The sequence below is a fragment of the Aquila chrysaetos genome, chromosome 9 (genome assembly GCF_900496995.4).
Source record: "Aquila chrysaetos chrysaetos chromosome 9, bAquChr1.4, whole genome shotgun sequence".
In the NCBI taxonomy this organism is placed as follows: Eukaryota; Metazoa; Chordata; class Aves; order Accipitriformes; family Accipitridae; genus Aquila; species Aquila chrysaetos.
In genome coordinates this window covers 23809506-23822499 of record NC_044012.1, presented here as the reverse complement: position 1 = coordinate 23822499, position 12994 = coordinate 23809506, and the positions used below count along the sequence as shown (strand labels likewise).

Here is a 12994-nt window from a genome sequence, read left to right as displayed (position 1 = left end):
CCCTATTAAACTTGATCCATGAGTCTTTTTACCTTCCTTCTGTTTTCTCCCCATCCTGCAGGAGAGGGGAGCGAGCGAGAGGCTGGGTGGGTGTTTGGCTGCTGGCTGAGGTCAACCCGTCACAAGCACTAGAAAATAGACACTTAGCTCCTGCTCCTAATAAACATTGCTCATCTAGTTTCCCTGCATGAGGTTACATTTTTATTGCAGAATGTTCCTCTACTTTTAAATTTTCCCTTGCATTCAGTTTCATCCCAAATAATTAGTTGAGGAGGTAATGGCATCATCACAGTTTGCTCTGACTGTCCACACCAAAACAGTTAAGCTATTTCTTGCAAAGCTGATTAGGAATGACACCCTTCAAAACTTTGAATTTAAATTAGCATTTAGGTTTCAGAGTTAACGTCTCATGGAAACCCAGCCTCCTGAGATGTCAGAGAGATGTATTGATTCCCTTCCCTAATTCAGCAGGCTGGTGCAAAAAGGTTTGAAGAGCCACTCCTGGACTACACAGACAACTCTACAGGAGCAGTTTAAAACTGTAGATTCATATAGAGTCTCTGCCCAGCTTTTTCATCTGATGCCATTGCAAGCTACCTCATCCCCAGAAGGTTCCTTAGGAGAGAGGTCTGACCTCCCCAGGAGGATGGCTTAGCAGCTGGCTGGGAACATGCTTTGTCTTATTTGCAGTCTCATCATTTCACTGTGTCAGTTCTAGGTAACCTCTTCTGAGCCCATGGGTGCAGAAGCTTCAGCTCCATAAATGCAACTCCCGACTTGCAGCGGCCTGATTGACGGTCCCCAAAGAAGTTTTAGTTTGCCATTGCTGCCAGCCAGTTCAGCCCAGCGCAGCCTCTGAGCATACATACCAATAGCATCTTCAGACCAGTATATAACACAGTTATTTCTTGACGTTTTATTATTTCCTTCTTTTCAGCTTCTCTTTTGCTTGCACTTCCTGCAGTTTTTATAGAAAGGTATTTTAAAAAGGTAGGTGAACTGATTCCTTATTATTTGTGCTTGCTCTATATAATGATGGGTATTTCTAGCAGAATCCATCCTTTTAATCCAACTCTGTGCCACATATACACTGAGAGAAGCAAAATGCCTTTAAGACATCATATATTTGTAAAGAACATTAGTAATGCAGTGAGGTAGATCAGCTTCATATGTTCATTTGAAGATTAGGGTCTAAATTTAGATTTATTGCCCAAAGGGAAGGGTTTTGTGGCCTCAATTTCAATAGCTGTTTCAATCCAAAACTACCATAGGAGTTAGTGCAATGAGAAGGCTTTGATTTGGAGCCTGGGACTGAATGATATATTAGAAGCTAGACCTCCAGTCTTTAGTGGTAATGCATGGCAGAAATTCCTTGCATGCCTGACTTTGGTCTCTGTCCAGCCCTTCTGTGAGCTCTCGATTTCACCAGATTCCCCTTGATTTACAGCATGTTACTCATAAGGCCAAGATATCCCTGGATAATGTAATAACATACTATTGGTGTCCTTTGTAGGTTCATGGTGCTGAAAGCATAGGCTTGGTGTTGCAGCCTCCTAACTTGCTTTCAGTGTAACATTCCCTGCTGTGATGGTCTGTAGAGTGAAAGCCATAACTCCAGGTGAGGGATTTGTTTTGGGCTAGAAGTGTTACCCTGATTTATTATCAGCCCAGCAGTACAATGGCAACGTGTCCCAGAACTGATGTGATTGTCACTGTAGAAGAGCTGCTGTACTATCTTTAACACTCAAAATTACAAAGCATTTAAAAGTATATGAGGCAGACTTGCTAAGTAATTCTTGAGTAGCTTATGAGCAGGTCTTATGCAGCATGCAGAACATAAGGGGTCAGTTCTTGAAGGCATTCTGTCTTTCTGTATTAAGTGTAATAATATCTGCCTCTTGTATATGTGTGTAGCCTCCATCAAGGAAAATGGTAATGCGTTTGCATACCAAGGAGATATTAAATCCCAATTCCCCTTCAGTAATGTATAATGTCAACAGAAGCCTTTGATGAATGCAGCTTCTTCTTAATTAGATGCTTGAGCAGGAGATTATGAATCCATTTATCTCAAATTCTAATTGTACCGTGAATTGCTCGCTGTTTTATGCCTACGTTTATGATCATAGTTATCTTCCTAGAACCTTTAAAGAGTCATACTCATAAACGAATGTATTTCTGGAAACTTGAATTGTTGTATTCTTATTTGTATTACTTAATATGTGTGTGTGTGAACATTCTGAAAGCCTCATGCCATCAGCCAGGGGTATCCTGCAACATAACAATTCAGCAATTGCAGCTATATACCATTTCCATGGTAGTGACATTTGACCTTTAAAAAGATGGATTTTGGCACCAGTAAGGGGAACTGGCTGATTATCATGGCAAAGGCTGGTCTTTATGTACCAGAATTGCTGGGTGGGCATGATTTGGGGACCTGCTGTCTTTCGGATGCATGTTAAAACCATCAGCTTAGATTGTAATACTAATGTATAATTACTAATGATCCTATAGATCTAAAAATCAGTCCTAGGACATTCAGGGCAAGCCAATCCAATTGCTAAAAGAGCATGTAGTTGCCTGGATGACACACATTTGCCTGGATACAGCCAAGGATTCTTTTGAAAATATCCTCATAGCAGGCAGAAGCTTTTTTTCCTTTGAACACGCTGAATTAGCCTAGTTCACAGTTCATGGTGTATACTGCAATGGCTCCATCTGCTGCAAAAACTCATAAATCACTGAAAACTTCAGAAAGTTGCGGGAAATGGGATTATTTCTCCTATCATCTGTGCTGTTAAAGCCCTCTGTGTTTCTATGTCTAGGGTGGGCTACTTAAGAATAGCCTAAGAACATATTGCAGTTTCTTTGTCTGTATGCGTGCCCACACAGCAGAGGGATGAGATCAACAAGCATGTGGCTGACGTTCAGTCAAGTGGATTAATAAAGGATAGTGAATGGATTCACTTTCTCAGAGTGTCCGTGTTTTTATATGGGCTGTTGTGTAGGGCTTGCTGTGTGCAAGCAAAGATTTAATGGCACCATCTAAATTGTACAGTGATATCTGGGAAGAGAGGAAGGTATTGGGGTGGGGGGGTCTGCTGTGCTCTATGGTTTTAACTATCTATAGTGGCTGCTATTAAAAAATACAAACAAACTCTACCACAGTTACTTCCTATTCTAAATACAGTGGCAGATGATAGCTCTTCTGGCACCGACGGGCTCACGTGTTGCCAAATGATTGCTTTTCAGTGGTGTTACTGATGTCCTAGCTGACAACATGTCCCAGTTGTCCTTTCCAGTGCAGACTGTGTTTCTCATTAAGGTCCCTGTATCTCACTGCTGAACGAATTCAGACTGGGATGAGGCTGACTGCTCCCATCCTTTCAGTTCTAGGAGGACCCTTCATGGCAGACACTATCTATGTTGACACGCAACTGGGCTGAGTTTAGTTCCAAGTATGTATAAAATAAAATTATACCTGCACAGCTGAGTGTCATTGCATCTCATTTTAGACAAGAGAATAATTAGTAAATGTCTTTTTTGGATGCATCTGGCAGGCTGTATAAACAGAGATAGGTGCGATCTGATAAGCAAACGTAGAGGAGTTTCTTGCACTGTCTGCGCTTGAGAAGCTATGGTAACACAAAGTCAGCAGATCCCAGAACCCTTCCGTCAGCGTGACTGGCAGCAGACATTAAAAATTATGATCTGTTTATGCATGGGATGAGTTCAGAACTGGGATTTCTGCACCCTACAGTTTTCTGAACCCCTCCCAGTTCTGCCAAGGATGTACTTTGTGACTCGGAGAAAGTCGGTTCTCTCTTTTTCAGTTTTCCTATCAGTAGAGAGAGTCTTTGGGCCACATAGACATCTCTTGCCTCATCAAGACTGGAAGGAGTAATTAACTTGTACATTTCAAGGCATAAATTGCTATGCAGGGCCAGACTCTGTGTCAGTGCATCTGAGGTTTTACAATTGACTTTGGGGGGAGGAGGACAGTGGTCCAAGTGCCTACAAATGGACAAACCCCACAATGATGGGCCAAGTTAATGCATAAATTCCTTCCCTTCTTTCCCCCAAACCTCGCTGTTTGCTTTTCTTATTAACTTAATAATATTCCTGCCCAGTCTTCAGGCCTAATTTTCTCCTGAGCATTGTTCCCGCCGTTCTTTCTGACAGAGCTCTTCTGCTTGAAAAAGGCACTTCGATTCATTCTGTGCTCTTGACTTGGAACTAACAGGACTCATCCAATCTGGTCAGTCAGAGTAGGTTCCTCTGCATCTCTGCCTTGTGGACTGAGTGAAGCAGAGGCTCCACGGAAGACAGACATGGGGTCATATAAGTAAAGATTGGGTAAAGTGTATGCCCAATATGCCTGATTCAAGCTGGATAACTAATTCAGTGTAAAAACATACCTTTTTCTCCATGAATGCATAGCCTTAATGGGGAATAATGGCTAAAATTATATCAGTTCCTCTCTGCCTTTGACAAATTTGAAAGCAGTGTTAAGCTGATGCTGAGCTTTTTTTGAATACCACACTGCATGCTTCTTTTTAGTCAGTCTTATTTATTCTACTTTTTAACCTCTCTCCTCTCCTCTTCTTAGAACATATGAATCTTTTTTAAAGTAGTACACAATCTTGCAAGAAAATCCTGCTTTCTGGTTATACTACTAGTATTTTGTGAGGCACATAATCTCAAAGGGGAGATTTTTCATGACAGGATCTCCTTTTAAATTAGCCCAAGAATGACAGTGTCAGACCCAGGCTTCCCACGTTGTCTGCATGTGGCACTGAAAAAGTCATTTATGCCAGAAGCCAAAGAAGTACCTAAATGCCTAACTCAGAGCTGAAACCTTAGAGACAAGAGGAAGTGATGCTGAGGAGGAGCTCATAGTCAAATGCCAAAACACAATTAAGAATTTGTGCAACAGTCCGGCTGTTCCTCTGTGCCCCATTTGTAAGAAGGGGACAGCAGCATTGTCCTAATTCCCAGGTGAGTTAAGAAGGTACACCAGTTAGAGACTGTGGGTGCTCAGAGTCTGGAGTAGTGGAAGAGCCTGTTGAATCCCAGAAGACAGAGGGAAGGAATCCCTGACCCAGTTTGCTGGAGACTGCCCAGGGATCAAACCAAAAGCAGAAGGGGATAAAATGTTCATGCTGATACCATCACCTTGACTTCATGAGAAGTTGACTGGTGCAGTATCAGCCATTCCTGGTTATGTAATGTCGTTTGTGGCCTCAGATTCACCTGATCCCTATGATCCCTTCTATGCTTTTTATTCGCAGCAGAACATTCCAGCCATTGCTCCAGGAAGAATGAAAGGACAGTCAGAGCAGATCACGTACCCAGTGACCCTGAAAGTAAAAGGTAACTAACTATTCATCCTTTTACAGTGGCTACCTTTTCTCTGTCGGCAGAGTAGGATTTTTATAACAAATCCTACAACAAGTTGCTGAGATAGGCTAGCAAGTAGGTAGTTTCTGCTTCCGCCAAAGGAACTATTGCTTTCATAATCTCTTAGATGTGACATTATTCCTTCAAAATCAAGCCTTTGTTGGAAATTACTGTTTTTAGAAGTGATCTAAGACTGCCGTCTCCAAGCTTGATGGTGTATATTTGGCAGCACTTCAGGTATAAGAAGTACTGCCATTTCCTTCTGTCTGGTCTTTTGTGTGTGTATGTGTCTTTCACTAGGCAATGGAGGCATAGAAAAAAATTTTCAAATGGAAAGCATTTTTATAAAATCACAAGTGTTGGTGGCTAGTGAGTATTCCATGGCACATGAAGTTCCTGGAAACATGGTCTAACACTTTTTTATATCATCCCTTTTTGGTGGCTGATAAAATTAACTTGTATCTTTGAAAAATCCCTTCACTTTGGACTCCTTGGGTGTTGTGGAGCTTTTTGTGTTTTGCAAGTCAGGGTATTAGTTCAGGTTCCTAAACGATAGTCTAACATTAGATATCCATTTATTAAAAATCCCCAAACTCTGCATCATGAGTTTCATGTGTGATGCATGTCTCACAGTCCTGCAAGTCAATAAGCAAGCCAGTCTGTTTTGTAGAGGACTAGTAATAGCACCTGCACACTATACAGCTGTGCAAGAGTGCTCTTTGATCTACTGGTGCAGAGATAAGACCCTTTTAAGAGGATGTGTTTACCTTAGAAGCTCTCTTTGATGGGTTCTCTCATTTATGAGACCTGATCTCTGTATCTGCTAAATTCCAGTGAACAAACACCATATCAGCTTTTTAGCATGAGGCTTTGGCGTGCTCTACCCTTACACATTGCAAAAACTTTTGTACTAAACGTGACAAGGCAGCAGTCAGGCAGTCCAATTCACAAATACAGTGAATGTTGTCTGCCATGCAGTGCAGTTTGGGCTTATGAGGCTCTTTCAGCTTTGTCCTTAGATCAAGGCTATAAATTTGGTGAGTGCATGGGCACCTAGGATATGCAAAAATAGAGAACAAATTCTGCGCTGCCCCACCCTTTAATATCAAGAACATTGTCATTGACTTCAACAAGCCAGCGATCACCCTATGTCAATACAGCGTAAGATACTATTTTCTCTATCCATGTCATTCAGTGTCACCCCATTGATGTTGCGGTCCTGCACTTTGCATCATCTGCATCTTACTCTGTTTACTACCACATTATTAGTTCTGAAGGGAAGCTTAAAGTCCCTGTTCTTCTTTTTACATGAGATTAACTTATGATAGGGATTCAGTGATGTGCTGGTCATGGTTCTGTGCAGTCAGAAGAGGATGTACATGCCCCAGGGCTGGGAATGGTCTTTATAAAGCCTGAGGCTCTGCTTAAAATTGGTGTATCTATGTGGGTTTCAACAGCACAGTGACTCCCATCTGTTTCCCAGCTACAGCTAGTGAAGCCATGACAAGGTATGCACTGATACAGCACCCAGAACTCCACAGAATAACCTGGGGTCTGAATGTTAAAGCAGATTGGTTTTCGCTAGACTTTACACAAGAAAATGATGCACCATTTCCTTTCTTTCCTCCCAGGCTTGTACTACTTTCTGCTAGCCCCCACGCTTTGCTACCACCTGAATTTCCTAAGAAATTCACACTGCAGACACAGCTATATCATTAAGAGGCTCCTGGAAGTGGTAAGAAAATGACACTGCACTTAAACCTGTCAATTTCTGAGACTCTCCTTGGATAGTAATACTTCTTGTATTGAGCCATGAGATTCATACCAAGGTTGACATTGCTCCCTTGGATGCTGACATTACAATTGTGTGTCAAACATTGCCTTATCACACAGGCATATTTCTCCTGATGTTTGACAGAAAGTGGGAATCTATTTCTGATATTCCAAAACTATTTTCTTAACTCTGCAGGGCCCTGAAGGAGTAAACAAATGTCCTACAGACTGTACGTGCACTCTGCTAAAAATGTAGCAATAGCCAGAGCTGTCTGCGGTTGCTTTCCTTTTGTGTAAGTCCAACAGTGATGCAATTACGCTGTGAAATAATGAAAATTTCAGACATCACAAAGTGGTATTTTACTAATCGTGGGGATTTCACACAGTCCTTTCTAATCCCTCTCCCCTTTTTTAGGATATTTGAATGGGAGTTACTATTTGATCATCATGGATTAACCTTTAAAGGGGCTCTTGAAGGATCTGGCAATTTCATAGAGGTGATACGAAGTGTGTGGGACTCTTTCGCCTCCTGCCAATAAACCGGACCAAATTAAGCCCCCTGGTCTAGCAGGTCATCACAGATCCATTGGCCCATCCAGGCAAGGCCAAGCATCATCCGTTGTCCGTGCAGGCAATGTGCATGGTGAATGCTCTGAAACAGTGACAGTGAGAGGAGTCCTTGCACTAAGATGTTGACATCTTATGTTAGAGTGAGTAATGTGCTGGGATGTGTGCCAGCCTCTGAGACCTTCACAGGATGGCTGCAGCATAAGCAATTTCAGTGTCAGTTAATTACACTTGAAGACACTGTGGTCGTTGTGGTATCTAAATACAAAATAGATGGAGATATGGAGTGATGCCTCAGGACATGGTGACTTTAGTGTGAGGTAATCAATGAAGGGCTTTGAAGTCTCTTCTTGTTTTCATTGCAGATATTTCTCTTTCATCTCATGCTGGTGCTATTTCAACAGGTATTGTTTTTTTCTTTAATGTTAAAAGCCAGGGATTCAATTGTCACATATAACAAGAACTGCTGGGATGCAGTTCTTAGCATCTAACATTATAGGAAAGTTATGGCTGACCTGCACCACTTTATTCTCCTAACCACCTCTGCAACTACCTTAATGCTTAGGTACCGCAGAAATGGCTCACTTTATCATGTCTGTACTTACTCTCATCTCCTTAAACACAGCAGCTAGCCCACAGATGATGATTCCAGTGCCTACTCAGTATAAAGAAAGGAAAGGGAAGACACTGGGATCGGGGGTGCTGCCTGTCTCATTTTATGGCCTGCTAGATGACCCTTTGCATCTCTGGGTCTAAGTTTTCTCTTCTCTGTGAAAGGCTGTAACTTTTTAAGGTACTTTGGGATCTGCAGAGGAAAAGCTCTGTAGCTGTGTTAACACAAACAATTCTTTCTCGTGCTTCCTGTGGCAGTCTCCCAGCAGCTGTCACCTGGCTTGTCCAAGATCCCCTGCAGAATTTCTCCAGAACCTTTTCTGCCAGCAGTGTGGGCAGCCGAGAATAGTAAATTAATATTTGTTCAAAGATTTTTGGGGGCATAAAGTATATTTTTCATGCCAGTGTAAGTATGATATAGTTCTCATAAAGCTCTTGCTGTAATAAAGCACTTAAAATAGCTATCCGTGCAAGCTCTTCACCTCAGCTGGCAGCCTTTTTCACACAAGAGGATGTGCTGTGGATGGTCTTCTCTGTTAATACATCCCAACAGAACTTTTTTGTGCCTTTCTGTCCCGGGTAGAGAAGGCTGGAGGACTTTGTCCTGCTGCCATTGGCCTATCCCGCTTACACAGTGGAGTTTCAATGGTGAAGGCTTTACAGCCATCCTCAGTGCTCAGGGAAAGAGCCACCCATGTTATCACCCAGTTATCTGCTGGCTGTTTGCCAGTGCCAGCATCTCATCAGTCTGTATGGGCTCATATGTGGCAGAGGCTGCAGCTGTGTTTTCTCATCATAGCAGACACAAAATAATGAGTCATTTTACAGGGCCTTCCAATCAAAACTGTGTGTACCTTAATTGCTCTCTATTTTTTCTTTCAGTGGATTTTACCAAATACACATGAATCAGTGAAGTTTATAAATGTAAGCAAATAATGCCAGTTTATTTTCTTTAAGCATATTCTACTTCATATCATTGCTAGAGGTAATGTTCTAGTCTGTTTTATTTATTTCTGCAGGAAAGAGTCTGCCTTGCTTACAGAATACATCTTGAAATTAGCAGTAAGGTCAATCTACATGCTTTTTGTTGAACAGCTAGTCTGATGTACGTTTGTTACAGAGTTCACCTTGCAACATAAAACAAAGGAGGTCAGGGAATGCAGGCACGTTAGTTCTGTTCCCTTCTAAATACTGTCAGATGCCATTCATTGCCCTTGATGGTAGCATTACTGAAATGCCTTCATACAAAATACCGATATCAAACCCAGTGGATTTCATGGAGTCTCTGCTTAGTGTCTCTTGTGAAAATCATTACTTTGGGTAGGCTGTTTCATCAGTTTTGTTGGGGAGGGAGGTGAATAAAAAGGGCTTAAAGAGTTATCAGTACTTTGCACTAGAAAGGTTTTTTCGGAGAACAGTATTTTGCAGTATTTCTTAAAATCTGCCCTGTAACTTAATTCCCCAGCTGGAGAGTATTTCATTTCCAGCTTTTCCCTGTCTTCTTTTTGGGCTGTCATCTCCTGGAAGTGTAACTCTTTGGTGGTCTGGGGATCAAAATGTGATATCTGACACAGCAGTATTGTATGCATTGTGATGATCCTAAGAAACAAGACTTTAAACTGCCCTGTGTAAGCTGGGCAGCGGTAGGCTGTACTGGCTGGAGCACATGCCCCACATTCACAGCTAGCTTCATGCAGTGACTTGTGGTGACACAGCCGGGAAGAGAGGAACACACAGGGTCTGGGCTGAGAAGAAACAGCGTTTCTTAGAGCTGGAGAGAAAATTCCAGCACTATTTAGCAGCCATGCCCCCTCTGCAAACACTTTTGCAGGAAGAACCATCCCATCCCTGAGGGAACTGTGTATGTTATTTTCTTTTTCCCTGTTCTTAGTCTACCCACTTCAGTCATGTCGTTTTCCCTGTGCAAAGCCTCTCAGCAGTTCCCCAGCTGCTGGCACCATTCTCCATGGGTCTGCAACTATTACCCAGTAATTTATGAACAAAGCTGCTGGTCAGGAGTAAGGGATCTTCTGCTGCTGCACATCTAAGCCCTAGTGACCTTTATGGCGGTTGATTGCCCTCCCAATTATTTGTCTTATTTTAAGTGGACTTGGGCCCAGACTCAACAACCAATTTAATCTCCAAACTTCCTGCTGAAATTAATGGGCTGCAACATTCATATTGACTTTAGTGGGATTTATCTCTTGTGATTTGTTCATTGCTCTTTTCTGGATCCAGACCTTTTCCATTCTATCCAACATGTGTAGGGAATGAGCACAGCTCTGCCATCTCTACTTGTTGCACAGTGCTCTTTGCACACCCTTCGGATTGTAAAATTCCATGATATTTGTGAAAGAGTGTTAATAGCTAGGATTCTGCTCAGGGCCTAGCTTTGAAGGCATATAGGATGGCATTCAGACGCATGCACTGAGGGGGCTGCCAGACACTGACTTCTTATGTGGCAGCTTCCCTGGATAAGCCTCCATCACCTGCTGTCCCCATTGCAATGTGAAACACTAGTCACTGGGAGGACTAACTTCTGGGTGGCCTGGATAGAGCCCTTACATGTTTGTCCTGACTCTTAAGGTATTCCAGCTTTTACACCCACATGTGAAGATAGAAATAACTGGCACTGAAGGTTTGCAGTTTGCTTTGGAGGGCTGTAGATCTTCAATGAATGAGCCGTGTTAATCTTGGGGAAGCAGCTGCCACCATTGGCTTATATGTTTTTGCCCCACTACCTTGTACACCACTGTCAAGACATGAGAATTGATTTGTGGTTTTGTGCCCTAATGTGCAGGTGGGTTTCAAAGGAGCTGAGATTCTCATTACATGTATGTTTTCACAGCTAGGTTTCATCCGATTGCCTTTGCTGCTGCCTCCCTTTCAAGCTGTGCATGTACAGTGAATCATAATGCCAACAAAATCCAGACCTTTCGTTGTATGAAAGTTGAGCCAGGTGCTGCTGGCTGCTGTATCCATCAACGGGTTTTCTGAGAGCATAGTCAATGATATCAGGCAAAAGGAGTAAGAGGACCTTGTTTGACATCAGTATTTCTCCTACAGCATCCACCCAAGTGTATGTTTACATTAACAGTGCAAAGTGCATCTTGACATTGCACCCTGGCGTGTTTAGTTATTTTCCTTGCCCCAGCACAATGCCTCAGCATGCTCCAGAGTAGACTGTGACGGGAAAGATATCTAATGCTCTCTTTTCTGAGTGCTGTGAACTTTCTCGAACTATTAGTCTTACAGTGAGGGTATGGCAGATATTTTCTGTCTGCAATTTACTTAGCTTTTTTCCTTAGCTGTAGCTCATTTTCTTCCTTTACTCTGCCTGAGACATGCAGCAGAGGACCCTGCCCGGCCCCACAAAGGGCAACACCCTTCTCAGTGTTGCAGTTTGATTTTATTGGCATTTTCCCCTTGTCCAAAGGATTTTCCTGATCCCATCTTTCTGCTGAAAAACCAGGTGGTGTTTATCACTCTTCTAATCATGGCAAGTTTTCGGTATCTCTCCTTGTTTGCTTCCTTGCAGTTTCACAGCATTTAACCTTTTAATTATATCTTTCACTTTTTTTGTTTGTGCCAGGATATCACAGGATCTAACAATGGCTATTAAAGTCATTTTCCAAATTGGTAGTTTGTCATGGCATTAGCTTCTCGTGTCTTAGAACATGCACCTTGTGTCAAAAGCACCCTTTCTGTCCCTCTGCTTTTTTTTTTTTTTTTGCCAATGCCAAGATCTTTCCCTGTTTAGCCTAGGAGCAGAAAATTGCAAAACTCTTCAGTGTATTCTTAGGAGATAGCAGGCATATCAACACAGTGAGGTGCAGACAACAACGCGCCTGCCCCAGCCATGCCTGAAGCCTGCCAGACATGCACCAGTTCCAGTTAATCCTGCGTTACACAGCGCTGAGCTCAAGCTAATGTCACCTCTTGGCTCAGACTGGTTCTAACTTCAAAGTTTGCCCTGCTTTAGGTAGGATGCTGAGCCCAGTGACCTCCAAATTATTCCATGATTCATTGCCACACTTACATGGCTGCATGACTCCCAGGCAGAAGGTGGCTTGTGTACATGCTCAGATCATTATCTGAGCATGGGCAGTCTCTCTAAAGAAGGTTCAAAAAAATCACCCAGGCAATTGCTGTCCGATCCAGAGATGTGTCAGGGGAATGACTGTGAATTCCCTGGAAGCCTGAGTTTAAAGCCTAAAGGCCCAATACCTCCATTTGCTTTTCCTGTGAAACCATTTATAAAATGGGTTTTATACTATTTCTTATATTCCCCTGCTTGTATCACCAATAGGGGTGTACAAGTAGTATCTTTAGTCTTGTATTACAGTGTTCATGCTAGGAGAGTAATATTGGTATAGTTTATGGTAATTAAAGTGTTACAACTTTTGTATGCAGGCAAGGTTCAGGTTGATAATACTCACTGAAGGTAATGCTGTGTTTAATGCACTAGCATTTCTGTACTAGAGATCCAGGGTAGATGTGTTTGCCATTATCCAGTTCACTTAATGAGGGCTTTTCTACTTAAAATAACAAATTGCATACACATTTACCATCACCACAGGGCATCCCCCCTCGTTCATGCCCAGAGAAGGGGGCTGAGGAACATAAGAGACCAAAGCTATCTTAG

The 12994-nt window shown here is 42.4% G+C and overlaps 1 protein-coding gene across 1 annotated transcript in view; it reads left to right on the top strand.

Annotated features, from left to right (window-relative positions):
- Positions 1–12994, top strand: part of PRSS54 (serine protease 54) — a 34450-nt gene that overhangs the window by 8662 nt on the left and 12794 nt on the right. The window contains exons 4-5 of the mRNA XM_041125899.1: positions 938–990; positions 5289–5370. Of these exons, the coding sequence (XP_040981833.1) occupies positions 938–990; positions 5289–5370 (135 nt within the window). The remainder of the gene's footprint in view (positions 1–937; positions 991–5288; positions 5371–12994) is intronic.